We start from the raw sequence: 27,406 nt of genomic DNA, 5'->3' as shown, positions 1-27,406 counted from the left end.
GAGCTTTAACACATTTTTAAATATATATATATATATATATATATATATATATATATATATATATATATATATATATATATATATATATATATCGTTGTTCTAAAAAACGCTTGGGAGAGCCTAGTGCCTAGGCCTTCTAGGCAGTGTCTAGACGGGCTAGGCGCTAGGCGGTTTTTTTCCTAATATATATAGTAATATACACATATACTACAAGAAATAAATAAAATCATTTACCATAATTCAAAAAATAAACACAAACAAAAATACTTATTATAGTTGAAGAATATTGACTTCGTATAAAAACATACTCTTTGTTATAGTGACATAATTTACATTAAATCTTCAGCCTACACGGGCTTTTATTTTTCGACATTTAATCATTTAAAAAAAATAAAAATAAAAATAAAATAAAAAAAAAAAAAAAAAAAAAAACTTTACTGGACCGCCTAGACCCGCCTAGTCGGTTCACCGATTTTTAAACGACTAGGGCCTAGGCGAGTCGGTTGGGTACCGCCTAGCGCCTAGAGACCGCCTAGGCGGCCGCCTAGACCAATTTTTAGAACTATATATATATGTGTATGTATCAGCTTTAACACAAGCAAGGAGCCAATGTCTTGGATGCCCTTGAAAAGTAAGGAACTCGTACGGTTTAAGCTTCAGTACATTTACTGTTCGTCCTTCTAAACGTCTTTTTACCACTTTAGAATGGCTTACCAGCTGAGCCTAGTCGAGATTTATTACGTTTGTGAACATTATTAGCACTTCTATCTATATATATATATATATATAAAAAGCTCGCACACATTCTCTCTCCTCACCATATCGCTCTATTTTGCACTCTAAACAATATGATTGGCTCATACAAAATCGGATGTAATAATAATTAGTGACACCTCTCTAAATTTGTTTAAATCTCTCTAATCTATTTTTATATTATTATGACCTCCTCAAATTAAAAATTAAATAAAAAATTAAATAAACCTTATACACATTCTACCGAAAACCTATTACATTACTCAAATCTAAAAGAGGGAATATCTCTTCCGTACCCAAAAATAAACGAAACCCCACGAAACCCCACGTAGTAGTTGAAACCTACATAGTAGTTTTGATTTGATTTGATCGACGTGTTTACTCCTTCTCCACTCTCCAACTTTTTGTTTACTAAAAAGTAAATATCTATTCGTATCCATCACTCCGACGAAGGTTTGAACCTGGTTTTTGCTAGAAATTGTAACTGCAAGTTCTTTTTGTGCTGACTCGGTTTGGTTCTAAATAATATCGTATGATTAGTTTTTCTCGAATGTCATTTGTTTTATGTTGTACCTTTTTTTGTTGTGTAGTTGCAGTTGGTATTTGATGCTCCTGTTTTCTGAGAAGTCAATTGTTTGCTGGTCATTTTCTTTTTGTGTTGGTATTTGTTTTACAAATATCTTTGAGAATCCATTTGTTTTGAGTGGAGTGTTTACTTTTTAGTCTGCCTTGTACTGCACAATGATGTTTCTTTCTTCTGTTTTACTTAAACCTTCTCAGGGGAACCATTCATTAATGGGCAGGTTGTACCCTATGATCCTGTATATCATGAGGAATGGGTTAAGAACTATCACCAATCGCAAAATAGACGCGAGGACGAAGCCGCCCATGGGACAGACCAATTAGGCGGAGGGATAACATGCCTCCTCCCTCACAACCACCCACACCTTATCGGCCATCAGAAAACTCTAATAATCATAGCAAGAATGCTATGAACTGGAATGCAAACTCCAAAACCAATCAGAACCATCGCCAACTCCAAATAGAGACATGCTAGCACCCCGATTCCAGAATCAGAACTTTCAGAACACTGGTATGCCATAATCATCATTACAGAATCAAAGTTATCAGAGCAGAGATATCCCACCTCCAATTCAGAATCAGACTTTCCAGAATAGTTATCCGCAATCACATTCTCAGACTCGAGAATTTCAAAATCGGGACATGCAGCAACCAATTGAGAGGCAAGGATATCATAATGGAAATGTTCCACCTCCAAATCAGACTTGGAATCACCAGAGTGCACCAATGCAAAGATCCCAAATAACCATAATTTCTCCGGGTAGAGACGCGCCACTTCCAACACCTAACTCAAACAACCCGGAGGGATAATGTACAACCTCCTCCACAGGGACCGAGAATTTCAACCCGATGGGTGAGATATTGTTATATCATTATAATTAATGGGTATTCTATAAATAATTATATTTTTCGTAACTTCATTCAGTAACCATATTCTTAATTGTATCCCCTTCTTCTTTTGTATGAAATAAATACTAATTTATAATCATAATGAAACTTGAACTTTAATTTATCTTATCTCTACTATTTGTATACAACCATTGAGATGGGTTGTTTTGAAGTTGGAAAATGGGTATTATCAAAATAAAGAAAAAAAAAGAAATTGGCAATATTTGATTTGATTAAAGGGGCTCTGATTTTCCAGCCACTACTTTGAAATGAGTTGGAAAAAGTTTCGGGAAGTTTGATTGTAAAATTGTAATAATTGGAATGGGAAGAGGATTTTCATATTGTCAGAGGTCTTGAGAGGCTTGGAATTGGCTGCATCTCTTTTGCTTATGGATTGTTTTGTGTACTCCAGTAGGCCATTGGACATTATGTTAAAGGATACAATTATACGCTTTATGTATTTCACTTTCCTATGGATATACTTAAGTTCATGACCACCCTTTTTGATGAATTTTTTACTGTGTTATTGCAGTGGCTCTATTTCTCATCCTTCTTCTTTATGCCGAGTTAGTTTGTCAGTATACATGGCTCTATTTCTCATCCTTCTTCTCTATACTGGGTTAATTTGTCAAGATATGCAGAGTACCAATTGTCATTGGTGGATTATAGCACCATTTGAATCGGTTATGTAAGTCTCTTATTTTTTAGTTGATTCGGTTACTTTTACAATTTCAATGTTGAACTAGCATGTATTGTTCAGATTGGTATTGACTTTTGTTTTGGTGGTTGTTTTAGACTTTTATTGACTTGAAAATAGCACTAATAATCAATAAAAATGTTCGGATAATGAAGTTGAGGAGGGTCTTAAGCTTAAAAGACCATGGAATCAAATAAATATATGATACTCCACTTATAAGCTTCATCAGTTCACCATGGCTTATTAACTTCTATTGTCCCTTTCAACCAATTAGAAATACTGTTATGAGATTATGCCATCCACACACTTCGTCACGTTAATTGGTTGTTTCTTAAAGTTGTAAATAGATAAGCTAAATGAGGTTAGGTTCTACCTTTTGTGTTTCACGATGTTCTATGTTGTTATTGACATGCATATTTATTTTGACTATGTAAGGGATAAGATCAAAAGGTATTTATTTAAACGGAGTTTGCCCTATATAATCTCCATATGAATCTATTCAAATAATTTTAGGTAACTAGCTAATTTTGTACTCATCATAGCTTTGAAGATAGAATGTTTCATTGTTGAGCTTCGACATCATATAGATTGTGTGGATCTCATTTCGAAAGTGGAAACTCTCATGCCATGCCTTATTTGTTTTGTAATAATATTCTTCTTCTTATTATATTTTTCCTTTTTTGTGTCGACGTGGGAATGATATATCCTACTTAAATTTTGCGTTTGTGTCTAGGAGACTTTTCTTTTCTCTTTATTAAGACCACATGAATTTAATTCTTAATTTTCACCTAAAGCCCAATATATGATTGATCTCAATAATGAATGGTCAAGTCTAGATAGAAGAGAAGCAATTTCAATAATGATGGAGTGGAACATGGTAGTGAAAGCTCAAAGTTAAATTGTTTGTGCCACAAACCGGGTGCTAGAGCTCGAGTATTGAGAGGTTATTTTGCCAAGAGAGGATTTTCACTAAATTGAACACTATAAGATCTTTATCCAAGGCAAGATTACTCAACCAAACATACATATATGAACCTATACTATTCTTGCAATGCAAGTTGTAACAGATTTTATGGCAAAATACTCACATAAAAAGTGCACCCTCACTTAAATTCATTAATCATGCCATCTATGAGTTTTACTTTTGTGCAGCTTAAAAGTCGATTTGTAGACTAGGTTTTGATTTGATTACATCTACGTTGATATGTAGTACACGTTTAATATATACTTTCTTTAGTTTTCATATAGATTTTATTTGGTTTTTTATCACGTGATGCTTTTTATAATACAAGATCTGTAAATGAGTCTGCTGATTTGCTTTTATATTATGTTTCACATAAACATATTTTTTAACCACATCCCAAAACTGAAGCAAACGGAGTTTCATACTTAAAGAATGGGAATAAGTTGGGAGTAATGCATATGCAATCCATATTGCCCTTGGTTCTTTGTTTTAAATATTTTCCCGACAAAAATCTATATCACAGCTCATCTTTTCATTGTAAGTGCATTAAAACCTGTACATCCATCTTCCTTTGAATTTGTTTGATGAGTGGAAAATTGTATTTATTATTTTTGTTTGACGAGTTCTTCAAGATCATTGAACTTTAAATGGATCTAGATCCAGTTGGAATAATCAACGGGATAGATATGAATGGCTATGCAAGATGTTAGAGCACATCTATATTGTAGGTTATAAAATCATATAGTTATGTTTTGTTGTTATTGGTGTCTTTCATATAATTGTTATGTGGCTAACGTATATATGAATAGGTCTCTTAGATATATAATCTAAGACATACTAAGGTGTAAATATGTCAGATTTAGGGTGTACATTGAATGACACAGTGGAGATTTGACAAACTTATTAATTATTATCATGCGCAATTCATTGGTCTACTATTTATGTTGATAGTGCGTGTTGTGCAAGATATTGTTTGTGCTTAACAATGCTACACAATAATAGTTTCGTGGTCATTTGTAAATTTCTAACATAGTTATATGCGCAGAATGCATAGTCTTTTACTTTTATATTTTTTTTCCTTAAGTCAACACATTTGGAAACATGCAAAAAAGAGATCCTGTTGTCGGTAACATAATGATGTCCAGGCTATGAAGATAAAGTTTCCAAATAAATTTAACAAGCCCGGCCATATTATATTGGGTATTTAGATTTTTGAATTTTAAGTAGACACTTGGATATTAAAACTTAATACTTGCTTGCAGTTGTGCATCGTACTGTACCAAAGCATTTTTGTCCTCGCTTTTATATGTATTTGACGTTGCTTAGTCTTAGTCATTCTATGCATGCTAGGCATTAGTGGTTTCTTATGTCAATTATTTTCTTATTTTTTTATTACATATATTTCTTAAAACTCTTTAGAGATAACCTAAGGAAATACAACAATGCACCTGGCAATGGGAAAGTTGAACTGAGTAACCCCATATGAAAGTTATGAAGGCTGTGGTGGCAAAAGCCAAGAAGGCGAACTATAACACACCAGGGATTCAAAATTGAAGAATAGTTGGAGTGACCAATCATCCCGCTGGTATGGTAATTATGCTCACAGATTGTATTTCTTTAGTGATTATCTATATAGTTTTTCTACGTTATATTTTTTATTTCAAGTTGCTAATGCTATAGCCTAGAAGATTACAAGGTTTTTATTTCATTTCTATTATTGTAAATGTATATAATTAGTTGATTCTCAAAAAATTGGGTCCATATTCCATAGAATCATGTTTGTGCAACTCCTCATGATGCAATGAAATGGGTTTAGATTTTTCATGTGAAATGGGTTTGACAGTTTTGTAAATTCGATATTGAATACTTTATGGTCATGATGATTGTTCAATAGACACGTCTTAATCTATTAGATGAGTTTGAACGTCTCCATACAATTGTATTTTGAGGTAAAACATATTGTAGTTTCATGGCATTAATTATTTATATTTGGGTGTTTCATTGCATTATGAGTGGGTTTACACGCACCAAGCATAGTAGCACTTATACAAGTATGCATTGGTAAGTATACATCATTCATTTTCACCCTTCAGAAACTAGCTCATGTTCAACATTATAGGTGCACAAGAATGCATTTGTAACTTTATTGTAGTCAGTATTGATTTTCATGTATGACTTTTAGGCTGTTGGTTCAATGATTCAGTTTTCTGAGCATAAATAAAAAATGTACATGAGTCATGAAATAGGTTCATTGATTCAGTTTTCTGAGCATAAATAAAAAATGTACATGAGTCATGAAATAGAAATGTCTAGAGTGTTTCATTCTTTCAAGGTCTTCCACAATGTGATAAGTATGCCAATAAACTATATGCTTACTGTAATGACCCATCTTGAGACTTTGTATGACCTTGGTGCTCATCCTGAAATAGACTTCCACGATGCATTGTAATAGTTGAGGTGTAGCTTGAAGCTGACTCTATTATTATTAATTACTTGATACGGGAGCAAAGGAACTGCTATTGCAGATACGATTGACAACTAGCTGTGAATCTATTCTTAATAGTATTGCGCTACACTTCAATCTGTTTAGTGTTGGTAATAGTGGCTGGTACTTATATTGTATTGTAAATTATCAGTCCGAAGTAGATCAAATGGCAAAAAAACCGAATGCACCACAATTTGAAGAGGATGATAAGGACCCACTTTTAGATATATCTTTAATGACTAATAATAAGGAGCTTTGGCTTTTTCAATAGCCAGTTAATCAAGTAATTATGTCTTCCCATTTATTAATTCTTTTTTTTTTTTTTTTTTTTTTTTTTAAACTAATGTGAATAAGGAGCTTTGGTACGGTTTTTTCAGACTACTGATCTTGATAAGCAAGAGATAACACTTAAGTTGCAAAGGAATGGAAATTTTGCTAGCTTTGAGACTTTATCAGGTAAGATTATATCGTTTGTTGTTGTTGTTGTTTTTTTTTTTTTTTTTTTTTTGCTTGAATTTGTGGGTTTTAACTTGAGAATAATGGCAGGGAAGTCTTACGAGTTGGTCAGCTTTGCTTCTCAAGTACATGATGCTACGGTGTTTCAATCTTTAGCGTCAGACACAAAAGTTGGTAAGTTGGGCATGTTATATCTCTACATATGGATATGAATGTGTTTATTTGTATGTATACTCCATTGAATGAGGGTTTGAATACCTTTAGACTCCTTTGAGTCCTCTGTTTTTTTAGCTTGCAATAGTCTTTTAGGATATTATTCTAAGGAATTTTGCATAAAAGGAGATTGAAAGACTCAACATAGACTTCCACAATGCATTGTAATAGTTGAGGTGTAGCTTGAAGCTAACTCTATTATTATCAATTACTTGATGTAGGATCAAAGGAACTGCTGTTGCAGATACGATTGGCAACTAGCTGATTTTATGCCCATGAAGATGCAAAGTTAGTGATAGTTGTTGTGCTGTCAACCCACGCATGTGAGAGGATACTATAAATTGCTTATAAATGCGACAAATAGCAAGACTTTTGAAGGCAGTTGGAGTTGTGAATCTATTCTTAATAGTATTCTGATACACTTCAATATGTTTAGTGTTGGTAATAGTGGGCTGGTACTTATATTGTATTGTAAATTATCAACAAGGCTTCTATCGTATTAGAGACCTCTTAAGTGATAACTATCTGGAACTTATTTTTGTGAATTCTATATACTTGCCAATGGTATCTTGACAGATCTTAGTGCGTTTTCCAGATGCGGAGTGCACTATTTTTTTTTCCCCTGATAATCATGGAATGCTCTAAATGCTACATGTATATATATGATCTCAAAAACAAAATTGGAATTGTTTACATGGCATGCAATTATTGATATGTTTGTGTCAAAGGCATGAAGAAGTCACAAGCAAATTTTGATGCATTTTAAGGGAAAGAAGAACAAGAAGGAAATGGTTGCACAAAACATAGCAGTTTTAAGAATTTTTGCTGCATTAAGAAAATTAAGAATACACATAGAATTTGGAAAGCAAAAGAAAGCATGAGAAAAAGAGAAGAGTATAAACAATTGAAGTGAACTTAGCGACAATAATCATTAAAAAGGGCAGTAACAAAACTTGAGATGAAAGGACATTCGAATTACATAATGAGCACAAGAGAAACTTCTGGACATAGGTGACATTGATGGGCAATAATATAAAGGTAATGAATTAGATATCAAATTCTCTAGAGATAAATGCTTCTGTTAATGTGAAAGCGTTTGTTATTATTTGTTTTAAGCGTAAGACAACATTTATATATATCGTAAGCAATAAGTGAGAATGCACCTAAAACAATCGAGTAAACGTCTAATCGGCCTCTAGAAGTTCAAATTACAAGGCCATTAGTATAAGGCACATGCACCAGTCTGAGATAACCATGTGTCCCCAACTATAAGTTATGAGACAGTGAACTTGACCGCATCAGTGGCATCTATGATATGGTAACCAGGCCATGTAACTCTATTTGAAGTATTTGATCCTGGGTCGGAATTGTTGTATTCGGCGTAATATAAAGTAGCCAGAGCGAAATCAACTGTAAAATCCTAGCTTCAAGTTTCTGTAACTGTAAAATTAAATATTATAGTAGCATAGTATATATTGTAGTCCATTATATTATATCAAAGGCAACTGTAATGATATTGATTTTGTTAAAAGAGGTTAAATGTGGATACTTGAAGTCGTGAACTATAAGTTTGTATAATTTTATCTTGATCTAATTTTTTTTTCCTTCTTTATGCTAAGTGGGCCAACCAAGATATCAAGTAGTCCTTTATCACATGCGTATTTCATTGAAACTTTTTTTATATATATATATATATGGCGTTATGTTGAAGTCATGCTTCCTCTTGGTTGAATAATATGTATTTCAGGAGTTCCAAATCTTTAATTATGGGAATAGAATAGGAATTGGATGATAAAGGATAAATAAAAAGCTTAAGACGTGCACTTATTTTGAATTGTGAATCGACAGTTTTTTGGATAGGAGCTGAGGCTTCTTTTGTATCGTGAAATTTGTTACATAATGCAACATCGGTTATCTTTGCTTTCGAGGGGATATGGTAGAAATACTTGGAATCTAGAAGGGGTGAAAATTTATCTTAGCAATGAATATATATTCAGACTCTTAGAGAGCTAACCAAGCCATAAGTAGAAGAAAAAATATCGTTCTTAGAGCTGCTACAATTTGACACAGTAACACATCACTTGGAACACGCATAAAGAATTGACACAACAATTTTCAGACATCTACAAAGAACTAATGTTATTCATTTAATTACAAATAGTTGCAAGTCTTTTAACAAAAAATATATAGGGTGAACTAGTATTACCCCCCCCAGATGAGCCAATTAGGATCCCCTAGATGAGAAATTAGGGTCTCCCCCCTAAATACACACAAAAAAATTTCGGTCAACCCACTTTGACTTTTTTTTTTTTGTGTGTATTTAGGGGAGATCCTAATTCCCCATCTAGTGGGGGGGAATCCTAATTGGCTCATCTAGGGGGTAATACTAGTTAACCCAAATACATATTCATTTAACGGCACCCGTCCAAGTATGAGAACACATCATTGATGAATAGTAAAAAAATAAACAACCACTCAAGGACATCAGCAGATAAACCAGCCATAAACCACTCATAATACGTCAATACTTTGACAGATTTAACTCTTCACGTAGCCATTCCTAGCACAAATGCTTTAGAAATCAATCAAGAGATGAAAAACCTATAAATTTACCCACCAACAACCTATAAATTTCAGCATTGGATTTCTTTTTCGTGACAGATGAAAAACCTTACTTTACACATTACATGTACATCAGTACGCTTACCATGAACTTGGCAATGAACAAACGATAGAAAATTAGAAAACTATAAAAATCAAGAGCAAGTTCAAGAGATATTGAGAAAAATAAAAGTACCTTTAAGAGTGATTGAATTTACTTATTCGCTAAAGTCAACTGAAGATAGATATTCGATAAATAGGTTAACCCATTTACTTTCTTAAAAAAATGAGAGTGGAAATACACGTATGGAAATTAGAGATACAAGTGGTGAAAGTGAGACCACGTGTTAAGTATAGTAATTAATGGGCTAAGAATTAAACCAACATTTATCATAAAACTCATTAAAAAAATGATAATTAAAAGACAGCCTAAAATTTGAATATGTAATACATTGGATATGTAATACACTATAAGGCCCATTGAAAAGAAAAAAAAAAAAAAAAAAAAAAAATAAAAAAAAATAAAAAATAAAAAATAAAAATCAATCTTTTAGTCTAACAAATTATTGGGCGATGGGAACTTTGATCAATTAATTTACTTTCTGAATTTCAATATGGTTTGGAAGTAAGATTTTTAATACATAATAAAAAAAAATTAAGAAAAAAAATGATATAAAAAGAGTCCCATTCGTTGAACGGGTCCAAAAATCTAGTTTAAGTACTAATAAAGAAGCCGGCGAACATTCTCTCTATTACTTTTTGACAATATGATTTTACTTTTTTATGGCAACCAAAATTGAAAATTGAAAATTGGCAGAAATTAACTGTTTAGTTAAGGGGGATAGATATAAAACTCAAGATAGTCAACAAATACAGCCGGAACAAGTGTAACCATTATTTGTGCTTCAAATATTTACAGCTTACATAAATATTTACATTAATAAAACAATCAGAGTAATCAACTCAGCAGCACCATCACCAGTCCTCTGGTTCAAACACTGATAGTAAGGTCCTTCATTTGGATCCACCCATAAGCACAACGGTCTCGTATCTTCTGTACTACAAGGCGGATTCTGGCGAGATCTTTCTCCAGTGGTATTCTAAGCTTCAGGTCCAACTGTGAAGCTCAACAGCAAAATAGGGGGAAAAAAACACCAAGGGGTTAGACAACATATGGCATTTAAAACAAATGGATGAAGTGGCTTAGAGCGAAAAGCAACCTTGTCAATGAATCGTACAGCATCCAACACATGGCAGAAATACGAAAGCTGCTTGTACAAATCCACTTCAGTATACTGTACATTTATGGTCAAATTATTAATAAAAATAGGTTTTGGAAAAAAAACAAATGTTAACATGTCAAGTATTATGAATCTGATCAAGACCTTTCTGACAAGGTGCCCATTACAGCGAGGGTAGTTTGGACAAACCGTTCCTCTCTCAGATTCACCAATTACCCTCATGTTCAGACTTCGACTGGTGAAGTTGCAAGTTTCATCATCGCACTATCACAGGATGATAAAGAACTTTAAAGTTAGATAAAGTAAAAATAGTAAATTAGCGCCTTACGTAAAATATGTTTAATCAGTAAGAAACCAGTGGATACCGTCATTGTGCCTTTGTAATACATGGAGATGAATCCATCTACTTGACGTTTGACCTGTGAGAAGGAATGTTTGTTTATTCTAACTAGCCTTTGGTATATTAACAAACAAATTTTATCAAGCATCACGCATGCAAACAATTACCTGGTTAGCAATCATTACAGCAGTAATTAGACCTCCATCACTATCATCTGGACACTTCGGACAATGCAATGTATGCCAAAAATTATGGCTGGACTCCTTGGCTTGCAACTCTGTCAAGCTTTCACCACTTGATGATGACACCAAACTGGATAGTGTAGGACACTCAAAAGTGCATGAGCAAGGACATGATAACCGTAAAGGCTCGCATCCACGATATCTGAAAAAATTAGTCCATGAGCACTATTCCAACCATAACTTGTGATATAGCATAGGAAAATTCACATTAATGTGAGTGGAAATAATTTACCTCTCATCATCATCTACAGCAGACAAGAGTGATGCAGATGGATCATTGCTGACTGCGTCAGTTTTTTTATTTTGAAACTGAACAAGAACATTGTTAGCTCATAAAAGATGCTGTCTCATTGTCAGTTGGTCTGTAAATTGTGACACTTACCTTGGATGAGTCAAGCCCCAGACAATCAGCCAAGCGTGCTGGGCTTGTGCCCTCAATGGAGGCACATAGACGTGATACTACAGGATGAATCTGCATGGTCATACACCATCTCAAACTAAGTGAGCACACTGAAAACACAGGAAAACAGAACGGTACAAGTAGTCGACTCATATAGCCAAACCTGCTGGGACAAGTAATATTCAATGTCAACCATCAAGTTGCCCCTCTCCTTTTCCAGCTCATCAGGATGCCTAGCTCGCTGAGCAATCCCTGTGGATGAACCTGAACTAGTTCCCTACCCATAACAAATGCACATATATATTAAGTAATTCACATTTCCTTTTATCACCATCACCATGCATTCTTGACATCGACAATTGCCACTTTAATCAAAATTATATTCTTTCAACATGATAAAAAAAATTCACATATTAACACTGAAGAAATAATGCTGTGAGAAAAAAGTACCTGCTCACAGCAAATAACGTAAGGGACAGTATCACCAGCAGAGAACCCACTAGAGTATCCGGCTTCCTTCAATCTAAGTGCCACCTGGTACAAGGTTTGAGGCAGACATCATGAAAACTATGAATACAAGAAACATGTTTACGCACTATTTCATTTTGATGGTCTCACCTGGACATGCGGTTGGTTTTTGGCATCTGGATAGGCCTCAGGTGGTTTTGTCAGTGTTTTTGTGATGACATATTTCTCAAGTGCTATTTCCCCATTTCTCATCTCCTCCTGGACCTGTTGATATTGATATTTCCATTTGTAATAGGTTTCTTGGTAGTTTGTTCATTACAAATATGCAAGGTTCAAAGCATGGAAGCCCTGGTAAATTTTAGCAGGTCGTATAAGCTTTATTAAATAAGAATAAGGACAATGGTCTTCTAAAAGAAATATAAGTATCAATGTACCAAAACAGTTTTAGGACATTGTACAGAAGGATGTGATTATATAGCATCACAAGACATAGTACTTAAAAATTATTTGCCAGAGTGTAGTAATTCACATAAAATCATTGATCACCTTCATAAGGGAGCTATGAATTGACTCAACAACATCCTCACAAGACCTGCAAGAATAAGAATGTTAAATTTTTGATGTTGAATTTTAATCTACTTACTACATTAGTTTTTTTCCAACCAAACCTAAGAGATGATATGTAGTAATGTACCCGCCGGATAATATTTGGCTTAGGCAGAAATCCCCCAAATCTTTTGACAGCAAACTCCAGTCACGCCGAACCATGTCAAGACCTTTGCGTTCAATGATCTTCTCAATGCAAGTTAAACAGCCAATCAGACAAAAAGGTTCCTTGCCGATCGTTACAAAACAAATAGAGTAGGTTTTTATTTTAAAAAAAATAAAAATAACCTCGTATGGAGTCCCATCCTTAAACTGCACTTTGACAGCTGCATATTTCTTTTTCTTGAGAAGTAGCATTCTCTTGTACAAGCCATCAAGATCAATCTCCAAACAGCTATATTTTTTGTTGACCTGATAACATAAAGAGTTGAAGGTAAATTCTCAGATGCCTACTTTATTCTCAAATATCCACAATTCACATTTAGAATGTTCTTATCTTAAAGTAATGTGTTTAACCTCAACATTGTCAGATATGTACAATTCATAGGCAACATATACGTTATCCCTAAAACCATAACATATCGCACCAGTGGCGAACTGTGCCTCTAGGAACTCATGCATCAAAGGCACAATTTGGTTTGCCACCCGAGCCCACAAAGGCCATGCTTTTTTATCAATCTACCTTGCAAGCGCCAAAAATTGGTGTTCTTAACTGACTTAAATTAAAAGGTCCCTCTGAGAGCATCCTAAAAATACAAATTTCTACCAATACCTACTTACGGATCATTACAAAATGACGTTTTGAGTATCACAAAAATCAACAGGTACAACACTTTCTCTCCCTCTCCGCCACGTGGTGCAATTCTTATTTGCTTTATGCACTATATTTTCTTTATCCTAGACATCAGTTCTATTTACATTTGTGCCATGGATTTGAGACAGTAATTATAATTGAAAATATTGTTAGAAATAGTCATACAACGTTAATTTTATGGAAGTATAGATGTAGGGCCACATCTTTTTAGTTGAGAATGTGAAATGTATTCAGGCCGTTTCATTTGTCTCTAGTTGGCACAACATCAATGCTCCATATTATATAGAATTATACGCAACTTACCTCTTGGATGACTTTTCCTGCTATTACTTTGGCTTGTGCAATATCGTCAAGTCCACTATAAATCATGATTGAATCTGTATCACCGTAGATCACCTGTTTAATACAAAAGTTTCCTTGTCAACTTGATGTCATAAAAGTTGAGATATAATCAAAAGTCAGAACCAATATAAATGACCTCTAAGTTCAGATTGTTCTGGACAAGATCAACAGTACTTTGTAAAATCTCCCTTCCCTGCACAAAAATTGCATGGCTTACTCAGTAAGAACCTCTAATTATTCAATTGCAAGTACGTGCAGACAAACAAAGTGGGTAGTAATCTGAATGTAGTAGAAGATAGTCTTACCTGTAATGTTATAAGTTCAGCTAGTGGCTTTGCATAGAATCTCGAATTGGGAAACCCCAAGCATCCATACATACTGAGTGCAAGTCAAATAGAGGATTAGTGCTACAGAAAAGTAAGAGTTCTGGTGAGAAAAGATGAAACACAAACCTATTTGCGGTGAGCTTTAGTGCTTGTTGCTGAATATCAAGCTGCTGATATTTCAGACCAGATGCCGTTTTAAGCCATCTCTTCGCATTTTTCCTCCTCTCAACCAAATTCTTCAGTAACTACAGCGCATAAAACCAAAGTTCGTATAAGTTTCTCAACTACAAACTTCATTAGGCAGAGAGGAAGTTTGAGAGAAAGAAGACAAATAATAAAAACTGTAAAAAGTTGCATAACTTTGCAAAACTTTGCTTAAAACAGAAACCCTGACTAGAAGTTATGTCACTTGAGTAGCACTTCCAAAGTGATCACAGAATTATTTGTCCTTTTGATGTGACTACTGACTTGAACTAATCTAAAGATCACTAACTCAAAAGCTCTAGAAAGGTGTACATTATATGATAATTATACCTAAGCAAATATTGAACTAAGAAAAGTATATTTTGTCAATGCAGTACGCAAATGCTGAACTAAGAAAAGTATATTTCGTCAATGCAGAAAAGTATATTTTATCAATGCAGTACATTTTACAACAGGTGTCCTTGTGAAGATAAGAATAGGAAGTTTCGAGCAGTAATATTTTGGTTGGCAACTTGTTTAGTTTGTAGGTCACTAGGGAAAAAACAAAGGTTAACCCTAGGTTGCTTATCTTGTAAAGTAGTAAAGGGAGTGATGAAATAAGCGTACCAGCGGAGGATCATCCGTCATATGTAATAACTAATGGACATGCACAAACAAAATCCAATCCACAATCTAACATCTGCTCCAAACTAAGCCTAATTACTATCCAACCAAGCAATTGATTTCAGAAATGAAAAATTCAGCAGAAAACCAAACAATTTTAAACTTGCATATATGCGAAAACACACAGGTTATGGAATCATATCAAGCATGCACTGACATAATTAAAAATATATAAACAAACAAAGTGAATGAGAAAAAAAAAATGAAAAAAGAATAATAATTGGAATTGATAGATCAGAGTTTTTATAAATTACAAACAGTCATAATAGAAAACCAAAGTCCATTAGTTAAGGGGCAACCTGAGGCAAAACTCCAATTGTTTTACAAGATGGTAAACGGGGAGCTGATCCATCCGCAGATCTTTCTACTGTTGTGAAACAGATATTGTATTCCTAATAAAACAATTCCCATGTGCAGAAAGTTAATAATCGTAATAATAATAGCAATAATGACAAATGACAATAATTATAGTAGCAGTACTACTAATAATAATACTATAATAGTAATAATAATGAAAACAATAATGATAACAGATATGACAATAATAGCAGTAATAATGAAAATAATAATAGTAATACCAATAAGAACAACGACATTATATAACCTACTGGCTGTAGCTATCTAATGCTATGTGACATACAAATAAACTAAGTTACATTGATACAGATACGTGTGTCCGTATCCGACACAGATACAGAGTGTCCGGCACGGAGAACTATCAAAATGAGGTTTATCAAATACAATGTGTCTGTCATGTCCGACACGGATTATTTTAAAAATATGGTGCGTCCTTGTAACATAGCAAATAAAGATATAAAAATAAAACACAGAACAAAATGCAGGCAGAAATATCACTAACCTGAATTATTGACGGGTATAGACTGTTGAAGTCCAAAAGTAATATGTACTTGTCATATAGACCTTTTTTAGGTTCCAAAACTAATCCACCAGCATAGGCAGGACCTTTTTTGCCTTTACCCTGATCAAGTTGCTGAAGGCCATCTTCAGAAGGAATTCCCTTTAAGTCGACATTATCAGCATCTCCACCCTCAGCACCATGAGACATTCTCCGTTTTGCAGAGATTGCTTCTTTCTCACGAGCAGAAATCTTATCAGGGACAATATACTTTTTGGCATGGAAGGCGTGTAACAAAAGATATTCTACTCTCTGCGCCCTAGCACCCTAAAAAGAAAGAGGAGGAGAAATTGAGAAAAGAATTAACTTTTGCAGTCGCCACACATGTTGCACTACCAAAAATTATATAATAACTCACCTGGAGAGTTTTCCCCCAGAGATTACCACTGATGTTAGTCAGCTGCCTTGTAAGGGGAAGAACACTCAAATGAAACATCAATTCCATGGATAACCAGGCGTCCGTCTCACCATACTCTATCTGATTTATTGCGGAACAATTAGCATAACATGATGATGCATTCAAGATTCCATGATCACAGGTACCCTAGTAACACTTTCTATGCCATCGGAAGCCTTAATGTTGTCCAGAAGCCAATTCCAGTCCGAATAAAATCACACACACAAATACAAAATTCTCCCTGTATTGAGTGCCTACTGCCTAGTCCAAATTATAGCAATGCCAAACAAGAATGTAAATGCTAACACTCGTGATTACCTAAAGTCCTAAACACACATGACATGCTAGATTGCCTAATAACAAAAAGTTTGGCATAAAAACCTACTAGTTCCATTAGCGATCCTGATGACTGGAACATAGTATGAATTTTGTGCGGAGCAATCTCCTTCCTGTCTCTATTCAGCTGAGTTTTTGCAAGTTGGGTCAAAGAATAACTGACCTGGAAGAAACACATCCACACAAGGAAATGAATATTCAAGAGTTTTTATCAGATTCGAAAACCATTCTCACGAAATCATAGCACAGAACGTAACCGCAAACTATTTACCTCCTTCAACAGGTCGCGAGAGCACACAAACGTATCACACAAGAGCCGACCAGCAATACATGACATGATCCCTGGACTTGCACCAGACCCAAAAACGGAGCTTCCCTTTGTAAGCTTGGGCATTACAGAACGCTTGAGACGTCCAACTTTGGACCACATGCTGCTTGGTACCTTACAAGCCTGCATTTCAAGTAACCAAATCTCCATCAAGTAACAGAAAACAAATTCCCTATTACCTAAGTGTTAAATTGCCAATTTCTCCATAAGCTCGAACTTATGTGAAGGGTCAATTTTATTTATATATTAAAGGTTTATATATGTCAACACTCCCCCTCAGCGGAACACACTGGAAATACACAGGCAGAAAAACTGGACATCTTCACCTGGTAGGAGTTGAGAACTTGAGACCTCTCAGAAACCAGTGGCTCTGATACCATGTTAAATTGCCAATTTCTCCATAAACTCGAACTTATGTGAAAAGTCAATTCTATTAATATATTAGAGTAGGCTCGGGGACACTCATATATGTCAACTCCCCCCAAATGAGACAGCTAAAAATACACGTAAAGGATCAACATCTTCACCGACCGCGGGAGTTGAAATGCAATGCAATAGAAGGATTGACATCTTCACTTGGCAGGAGTTGAACCCGAGACCTCTCAGAAACCAGAGGCTCTGCTACCATGTTATATTGCCAATTTCTCTATAAGCTCGAACTTATGTGAAGGGGCAATTTTATTAATATATTAGAGGTTTATACATGTCAACACTAAGGAAGCAACCAAGATTCAGAGAAAACATGTGAAGTTCAACTGCAGGAGCTTGATCGCCAGTGTTTTTGAAATGCAACTACAGAAGCAAGCATTTCTATTCTAGCACTGAAAATAAATCAGGATATGAGGATCTTGAGCATATATGATATGAAACAAAGATGGATGATGCTACTTATGGATGCAACCACAACTAACATAATCCAACACGGTGTCACAAGTGAATTACGACCTCGATCAATTTGCAAATGATGCCTGGGAAAGGGGAGAAGTGCCCCTTACAATTTCCAACCCTATTTAATTGACACTATCATTCCAACCACCCACTTAGACCTCTGATGTCACAACCCCAAGTAGCATTGACATAGGCAGGGAGATTACAAAGTAGATGGTATAACCGTCAACTTTGAAAGCATTCCCCTTGATGAATTTTAGTTTAGTGGAAAAGCAAGTGTTGATTTGAAAAACAACTTTCACTAGTAAAAATTGCAACTAAACAGCAGTAGGAACCAAAATGTCTCACACTTTGGGATATAGACATCTAATTCAGTATAAGTTATAACTGTGTTAGTCCTTTGGTTGTATGGGTGTAACGCGGTTGGGGTCTCTTTGGTCCTAGGTTCTTTGCCTCTGGTTAATACCCCAAGTATTTATGTAATTCTTCAAATTATATCAATTCAGTACGTTTTATGTATCAGCAAAAAACTGTCTTCAGTTTGTTATGCTATCATTTAGTTAATACTTAATTCTAAAAAGAAACAATACATGTGATTCTTTGACAAAGAAAGTGTTGGTACTCATAAATTCGTAATATATTAAAATATCACCTGAGCTCTGTGGAGAAGAACATCCAAGTCAAACCCAGATATGTTGTGCCCAACAAGGACATCACTGTCCAATTTGTGTAATTCAAGCATCAGGCGATTCAACAAGGCTCTTTCACTGCAAAATCGTTAACTAAAAAATAGTGAAATTGATTTGCAAGAGGATGATGGTAAATTTTTCCAAAAGAACTGTTAAGACGTTCTCTTAGAAAGATGAAATGGAACAATATCACATCAGAAACAAAGTTTACCTGCTTTCAACACCAAGTATATTCAAACCAGCCTTTGAATTTCTATCAGTAACCTCTTTCGTGAAACCCATTGGAAAGATGCCACCTTCAAGCTTTCTTATAACAGTAAAATGGCTAAGTGCTCCAAGTCTATTCAACTCAGATGCCAACATAGGAGTGTCAATCTGGAAAGCAGAAAAAAGGACAGATCGGCACTATTTCCATCATACCCAAAAACCAGGTTCTGGTCATTGCTTGTTCCTCAGGTAAAATTTAACACTACTAACAAAAACCTTGGTTATAAAGCTCCATCAAACAAAAGATATTCTTCAAGTCCAAAAGTCATGTTAATTCCTAGGCTTAAGAACTTGCAAATTTTTTAGGCCTTAATTAAAAGTTCACATCAATTTTCATGTCCAAGTAGTGCTGTCTCGTTAATACAACTCCATGAACAGCAATCTCATGAATGAAAAAAACTCGTGAAGAATGAAAAAAAATACTGCTATTAGCTTGAGCAGAACAAGAATGCTGTGATAACACAGTTATTGGAACAAGACTCACATAGAAATGCACCAATAACAAATAACAGAACTAATGATCTTTATTCGAAAAAATTAGATGATTGAACTCCAGGAGAAAACTTCTTGTAAGCTATAAACGGCCATTTTTTATATACGCCAGTTTCCAGTTTTTTATTTAAAAGTAATGAATTTTTATGCATGAAGTCAATCAGCTATTTAACCTGCCCTAGTTCGTTTTGGCTCCATCCTAAGAAGTAAGAAACCCACAAACGCAAAAATAACCGAGAAGGCAACAATTAATACCAAAACTTGGGGGGAGGGGGGTGTCTTAATATGAGAAGCAAATACCATGTACTGTCAAAATAGGGACATAGAAGATACCTTGGCTTTATGACAGCAGATGACAGATGCTGACACAATCTCATTTACGTTCTGCTTTTCATTTATGACTGTCTTCAAGTTTATTGCTGAAACTGTTACAGGAGGAATCTCAAGTGCGGATTTTGAAGAAGATGGAATCCTTATGTCCTTTGTACAATCAACAATGACTTCAAACTTACACCAGCTTACCTGTTCCAATATAGAGCCCAGCCCAATTACATTGAAGTGGCTTTTAATATTCCAAAAACCAAATAGATGATGTTGATATCTACATGAAAAGTATTACAGAGATGAAGTCCAAAAACCCTTACACGCTGAGGGGATTCACAGGTGGAAAATTTTGAAATAGATAACCAGGAGGGTCCCTTAATTTTCCTTTTGATCAGGAAAAGCTCCAGAGGACTGCACACACGTATATAACAATTTATCATTCACCTTTACTTTCTTCACATTAATATGCCACAACAGTTCCGCTGGGAAATGAAATAGTCACAAAATCATATATTGAAATTAAATCAAGGTTGTAAAAGAACAACAGGAAAAAAGAAAGAGGGGAAAACGAAAAAGTTTGGAAGTAGCTCGAGACATGTTGGGTTGGAAGATAATTCCAACCTCATTTCTAGAATGACGAGAGATATACAAGAACCAGAGTGTGTTAAGGATACAAATATATTTACAGAGTGATCCCCCAAAAGATTGAATAACAAACTCGGCTCAACAGCAAGAACCCTTAGCAGTAAAGTCATATACTTTTCTTTTCATACTCAGGTGGTCAACACATCCTATATCACGAAATCAACTAGCTGTATTTCTATGTGTATAATGTAGCTGTAAATGGAAATAACCTAAGTTCTACAAAGGACACTAATAAACTCCAAGAGCTATGTTTTAGTACTTCTGGTGGTACACAGTGCGGATACTCTGTTCTCTAGCCAGATACATATATCCGACTAATGTGTCTGCCTGTCTCACATGAAAGAGACAAAAGCTGGCACAGACAGGATGTTTATAGAAAATCAAATGTGATGTTGCTAGGGTAGAGCTGAAGCGAGAAACAAGATTTCTCTTCATACCACCAGAAGTACAGTTGGGTCTCTAAACTAGGTTCAAGCCTTAATTTCTTGTAAAGTTCAAGTGCCAGTGTAAGTTCAGTTAAAATAAGAAAATATAAACAAACTCTGATATAAAGATGTTTTTCAATCAGGTAATTTAATGTAGACTGCAGCTCACCTGAACCCCTGAACCCTTATGAGGACTTTTTTTTTTTTTTTTGCATGCAAGTAGGGATATATTATAAATAAATAAAAGAATATTACAGGTAATTTACAGGTTATGAGGACCTTTACTGATACTTTGACCATCAAGGATATATACAGGTAATTTACATGAATAGACCGGTCCCGCATTGCTCTATTACTATCCATCTTTCCTTTGAGCTTGTAAAATTGTGTCTGACTCGCACTTGCCAGTTCCAAGTACTTTTCAATGTTCAACTAAATGATCAGATCAACTTTGGGCCCCACTAAACTATAGCCTACTCCACCATCAACCGGAGTTTTGGAGAAATTCATGACTAAATAAAGTAACATGACGTGTGCTAATTCTTCCAAGTAAGCCAAGTCAATCAATTAAAAAACAACTAGCTATTGCTATTAATTAAGTGGTTGCACGTGTAAGCTATTCTTCATTGTCATTAAGTGAATCAGTATACATCTTTTGCTAAAATAAGCCTCCTGAGGTCATACGCATTTGCTAAGTTCATACTCATGATAGAGATGCAGACTAAGCTCCACATATAAGTATCACTAACTTGACTTATTGTAATTAAAAAAAATATGACAATGTCTCCCATCTAAAATTACATTAGTGATTTTAACATCAAAAGAAACTCATATCTGCTGACAAAGCTTTCTGTCAGTGTTAATACCTGCAATGTGTTCCAAGCAAGGCAGAAAAATGTTCTCCTTTAAGATCTGAAGGAAATGGTGGATCCTACATGTGCAAATCCATTGACAAATAAAGATAAAGCACATCATCAACTAACGTTACAAAGAGCTGAAAGTAAAATGAACTTAAAAAAATCTATGCCTTCTGTTGTCCAGGAACCACATGAAACTTCCTTGACAATCTAGAGGCTGTCGAGTTTGCGATAGTGTAACTAACTAGAATTACCTTATATGGGTAATTTATTTTAAGTACGTAATGCTGTCCAGTAGGTATGTCAGATCGCTCAAATGCGTATCCCCTCTGCAATGTAAAAGTTACGCGAGTTTTTATGACGTAAAATAATGAAATTATATTATTAACACAAACGAAAAACCAACAAGAAGAGCAGCATGATTGTACAAGAACTATATTTACAAAGAGGCTCAACAACAAAGAAAGCTGAGCAGGATTACAGACCTTAACAGGGGCCATGCAAAAAGTTGATGCATTTAGATCTAACAATTTTTTTGCAATTTCATTCTTCAGACCAGATGCCATTTCCTACCAAAACCACACATGTTAAACTGATTAACAATTGCATGACACAAATGATCAATATGCGTGAATTATTATAAGGTAAACATTACTTGCAGCTTTGTCCGCAAAATTGTTGTTGAAATTTGGGAATCTGCAGCATCACGCTCAAGCTCCATGATTTCATTGTCAGGAAATATGGATTTCTTTGGGATAGCATAGACACATCTCTGCATATTCCTTACAACCACGCAGCAACTGTGATATGTATTTCCAGCTTTAACCTAAACGAATAAACTAAGATGAAAATTCTCACTTGGGAAAAGCAGAAAGAAACAAAACAAATTGAAAAGACATAAAAGTGGCAAAGAGATACTTAGATTTATAGTGCCTTTGAAAGCATATGTTCAGACCTAGTGCCTTATTTTTAATAAAGACCTTTAGAGAACCAAGTCTCCTAGAATGTCCTAGTATACAAATCACTACGGTGCCGCATGTCCAAAGCACACAATATCTTTTGCCAATGATCAAGCACCTTTTTGAACAGTTATCATATCATTTATATTGTGTCTACAACATCGTTGACTAACGATACTGTGTTTACCAGCTCTCGGCGGATCACAACTATATAAAAATGTTTTTAACACTTCGTCTGTTGTTTCTAGATTAACATCGCTAGTTTATTAAACAAGGAAAAGGGTGAAGGTTAACACATATTGCTAACATCTCTTCTGATAGCACATGAGAAAGACGGTAACACAATCTGCAAATTTTCAAATAGTAATACTGCTTTTTTCTAATCTTCCTATACACATATATTGTCTGCCATATATAATTCAATGAGATCATAGCCTTACATCATTATGTATCAATATCCTCGTACAATGAAATTTCAAATACTTAAAAGGCCGAAACTCTATTAAAAATAAAAAGAGAAGATCGAGTACCTTTCCAAAGAGATAAACAGTCCCCAAATTGTTACCATAGAATTCCTCATAAGCATCAATTATATAAAATGGCAACGACCCATCCGAATCCAAGAAAATCTCTGACTTCACTTCTGCATTACACTCCTTCCTAATAACACCAACATCCCCATTATCTCCATTCTGTAATGCCTTCCACCCAGCACTAGCACTCAAAGCAGGATCAACTTCACCCTTAAGTTTGGCATTCAACAAAAACCCACCCTCTTTCTTCACCCCATTCTCAACTTTCTTCTGACTAACAGGCAACGGATCAAAACTCACATCATCATCCCATTCCCTAAGTCTATCCTTCACACAACTCTTCACAACATCATTATTAATATTCTCCTTAATCTCCACTAGGGGCAACTCAATATTAGTATCAACGACCGAATCACAACTAACTAAAATGGGCTTCTCCTCAATCTTAACATGATTAAAACTCTTGTTATTTAAAGGCCCCCTTCGCCGTCTTTCCCTATCAGACTCATCAGGTGCAAATTCAGCAAGAACCTCATCAACAATACTATCAGTAGCTTTATTATCATTATTTTTCTTGAAAACAGAAGAAGTAAATGACGAGTAAATCTTTTGTTTACCCATCAAAGCAGCAGCAGCAGTTTCAAGTTGAGAGGGCTTTTTAGTAATAACAACAACATCTTTTTTCTTCTTCTTTCTAGACTTATCCTCGTTTTCATCTTCTGACGAAGATGAGGGGAGAACATTTTGAGTCCAGTCTTCTTCTTGACCTTGGTCACCGTACCCTAAGACATCGTCGTCGTCGTCGTCGTCTATAAAGTGTTGGAACTTCTCGCGACGTGTAGCGACTAATTGGGCGTACGCGTCTTCGGTTACTGTGTCGTAGATTGGTGTGTCTAGTTTTACTTGGGATGTACGACGTGTGCCGCCACTTTTGATGGTTTTAAGTCGTTCTAGGGCCTCTGCACGTGCGGTGGCTGTTTTGGTTCTAGATCTTCTGTTTGATGCGGCGGCTGGTTCGAACGACATTTTTTTTTTTTTTGGGTTGTTTGATTTTGTGTGACGGGATGCAGATATACGAAGTAATGGTTTTGGAAAGGCGGGAGACTTCTCTTTTTTCGCGCCAATAGGTGTACCTCGTGTTCCGCACGTGCTTTTACACGGGTCAAAATGTCATTGTTCAACTTCGCTCCACTTCTACCATTCTATCATATCTCAATTTGAGGCATATAGAGACATCAACAAGATACTTGTTCGAGAGGAAATTATATCAATTTGAGAGAATGTTTCCAATCGTTTCAGAGTGTTAATAAGTATTATAAATCAAGGCCCAAAATATCGATATCGATGAATATATCGGTGTACCCAAAAACCGATATATATCGGATATTTCGATATATATCTATTTTTTTGGTAACCAGTCTAAACTATTTAAAATTTCGGAAATATCGGATATATCGGAAATATCGGATATATATCGAAAATATATTGGAAATATCGGATTTATATTTTAAAATTGTCAAAAAGTCAACCGATATATATCGATTATATCGGAAATATCGATTATATCGGCGATATAAAGTTTCATATCGGAAATTCCGATATATATCGGAAAAAAAAAGAGTTCTATATTCGGTGGATATATGTCGAAAATATCGATGTCGGTGTACCAAAATACCGATATATATCGGCGATATATCGGATATATCGGCGATATTTTGGTCCATGTTATAAATCAAAATGGGAGTATTCTACAAACAAACAAACACAGAATTTTACTACTTAGTTTCGGTGTTAGTTTCGATTATCTGACCTATCATTTTTTTTTTCTCATTTTAGAAACGGACCGGTTTCACGGTTTAACCATTGGTTTCACTCAAACTGACAGTCTATCCAGAAGTCCCGACTTTCTCCAACCTGAGTCGAAAATTTGTCAAGCCCTAAACCCACCATATATAAACACATTTTCAACATGTCATGCCCATACCCCCACGTGGGCTGGGCTGACCTGTCCCTCAGTCTTTGAAGGGAGGGTAAGGGCCTTTAAAGTTTAGGCCCTCAACATTTATCACATAAATTTATTGATTTCTATTGTAATATATCTTATTTTATTATTAATATACTAAACATCACTTTAAAAAATGTTTATTTTTTAAGTTTGCCAATCTTATTATTGCATTTTAATATTGACATAAATTTAACCGGCCTAAATAATTAGACTAATTAAACCCTATTTTATAATATTCGCAAGTGCACAAAGTCTATTGTAGTAGACAAACAAGAGCAAGGTCGATCCCACATAGAATGCAATTGGCGATAATTGAGTTTTAAATTATTATTTAACCTAATCCGAACAAAATTTGTTTTATAAAGATTTGAATTAACTATTACTAAACTTATTTAATTAAACTACAAAAACAATAAAACTTAGGTTTAAACTATCAATGTAGAAAACCTAAGACCTTCGAATCCATCCTAGACCGTTGTAGATTTTCATAGTTTAATTATTAATTCAAAGTTTTATTTTTATTATGAGTAGCATGAGGGAAAGGTAATTATTGCTTGCTCGAAGATGTGACCATGAAACTTATATATATATATATATATATATATATATATATATATATATATATATATATATATATATATATATATATATATATATATATGGTTGATTGAATTTCAGCAAACGAAAATATAAATCTCTAACAAAAGTTGTCTGTTTAAAGTACAATTTCTCAAATATTTAATTAAACATAAAAAACGATGTTTTGATAATAACATAATATTTATCTAACAATTAACTAGTCAAAACATAAAATTAACATGTAATATATAATTAATGAAAGTATTATACTAATATCGATGAAAACAATCAATTTATCATTAACCCAACTCAGAGAATAATTAATGAAGTCATTAAAGGGTAAAAACTTATGCAAGTCTAGGGCTTCATATAAGCCCTAACTTGTAGTTTAGCTAGACATGATATATAGAACAACAAACGTCAAAGAGAAAGAAGCCATTGACAAAACCGAAATCCAACAGGGTGGCGCCTTCTACTCCAATTTGCCTGTTCCAACGCTAGCTATCTCTTCAGCTCTAAGGATTATTGGTTTTAATGCAAGATGAGGCTCCCTTCAATCCCCCTTCTCATTGGTATTTATAGGTTGGGTTTAGGTTATGTGAGTTGGAAAGTTCTCTTTGGTGGTTGAATAGAATTAGGAGTTTCTAATTCCAAATTCAAACAGTGAAAGAATCGGGATTTGATACTGTTTTTGTGCGTATTGAGAAGGAGGGGCGAACGCTCTCGAAACAAGGCATAATAGAGGGTGTGCACCCTCCAACTTTGACTGCAGAACTTCAAACTTTCACAGTAGCTTTAGGAAGTCCTCTTCATGTTATTTTCAAACTCATATCGAATATTCTCTCTGTAATCAAACCATGAGGATTTTACAATCCCATAAAGTCTTCAGTCTTAACCCGTTTCGTCGCGTTCATGTTGATTTATGTAAAACCAATGAAACAAACTAATTAAAGAAGAATATATAAATTAATTAGACAACTTAATATAAATGTGGGCATAAATGTGTAGCATTTACGTGCTTATCAAATACCCCCAAACTTATATTTTGTTAGTCCTCGAGCAAAACTAAATCTAAACTAATGACAAAAACAAAAATCCAAACTCACTTTCGTAGGAATCACAATCACACTTAACATGTGTAACATGCCTTTTAAACCCCTAGGTTTCCCCTAGTGGACGAGTTTAGTCTCGTGTGAGTTTCCAGAAAAAATACTCACAAACTTTATCTATACTATGACGACTAAGAAATAAAAGCAATGTTTCCTTAATTTAATCTTAGATATTTAGACATCTCACTATCAATGAATAAAGAATAGTTATTTCAAAACCTAAGTTAATACATGCATAATAATCAAATCATCTAAAGATAAACATACATGGCAGGTCCGTTTATGAAACTTTGGAAATAACGTCCTTAAGTAGGTTCTCACAAAAAATGTGTCAAGACACAAATCACACTGATTTTTTCACTCAAGTTTTGC

The 27,406-nt window shown here is 34.6% G+C and overlaps 1 protein-coding gene and 1 long non-coding RNA gene across 2 annotated transcripts; one reads left to right on the top strand and one right to left on the bottom strand.

Annotated features, from left to right (window-relative positions):
* Nucleotides 1-6,659: 6,659 nt before the first annotated feature.
* On the top strand, nucleotides 6,660-7,483 carry LOC147510566 (uncharacterized). Its single transcript, XR_015216811.1, has 3 exons — nucleotides 6,660-6,825; nucleotides 6,916-6,999; nucleotides 7,260-7,483. It is a non-coding gene; the product is annotated as an uncharacterized LOC147510566 (long non-coding RNA).
* A 2,983-nt stretch (nucleotides 7,484-10,466) lies between these two features.
* ICU2 (DNA-directed DNA polymerase) lies at nucleotides 10,467-24,397 on the bottom strand. Its single transcript, XM_086602492.1, has 31 exons — nucleotides 23,339-24,397; nucleotides 22,505-22,675; nucleotides 22,335-22,418; nucleotides 22,104-22,178; nucleotides 21,859-21,923; nucleotides 20,243-20,333; nucleotides 19,932-20,120; nucleotides 19,051-19,214; nucleotides 18,803-18,917; nucleotides 17,206-17,385; nucleotides 16,984-17,097; nucleotides 16,560-16,679; nucleotides 16,145-16,468; nucleotides 15,585-15,677; nucleotides 14,545-14,663; nucleotides 14,398-14,470; nucleotides 14,229-14,285; nucleotides 14,054-14,146; nucleotides 13,225-13,347; nucleotides 13,025-13,122; nucleotides 12,877-12,922; nucleotides 12,481-12,594; nucleotides 12,313-12,396; nucleotides 12,026-12,139; nucleotides 11,845-11,934; nucleotides 11,695-11,771; nucleotides 11,388-11,604; nucleotides 11,246-11,299; nucleotides 11,025-11,144; nucleotides 10,860-10,934; nucleotides 10,467-10,756 (listed from the first exon to the last, which is right to left on the bottom strand). Exons 1-31 carry the CDS (start codon nucleotides 24,365-24,367, stop codon nucleotides 10,631-10,633), a joined length of 4,494 nt encoding a protein of 1,497 aa, XP_086458618.1. The 5' UTR covers nucleotides 24,368-24,397; the 3' UTR covers nucleotides 10,467-10,630.
* Nucleotides 24,398-27,406: the final 3,009 nt, after the last annotated feature.

This window comes from Coptis chinensis, chromosome 3 (genome assembly GCF_015680905.1).
Source record: "Coptis chinensis isolate HL-2020 chromosome 3, ASM1568090v1, whole genome shotgun sequence".
NCBI lineage: Eukaryota > Viridiplantae > Streptophyta > Magnoliopsida > Ranunculales > Ranunculaceae > Coptis > Coptis chinensis.
Note: the sequence above shows the minus strand (reverse complement) of the source record. Positions and strands in the feature narration are given on the sequence as shown.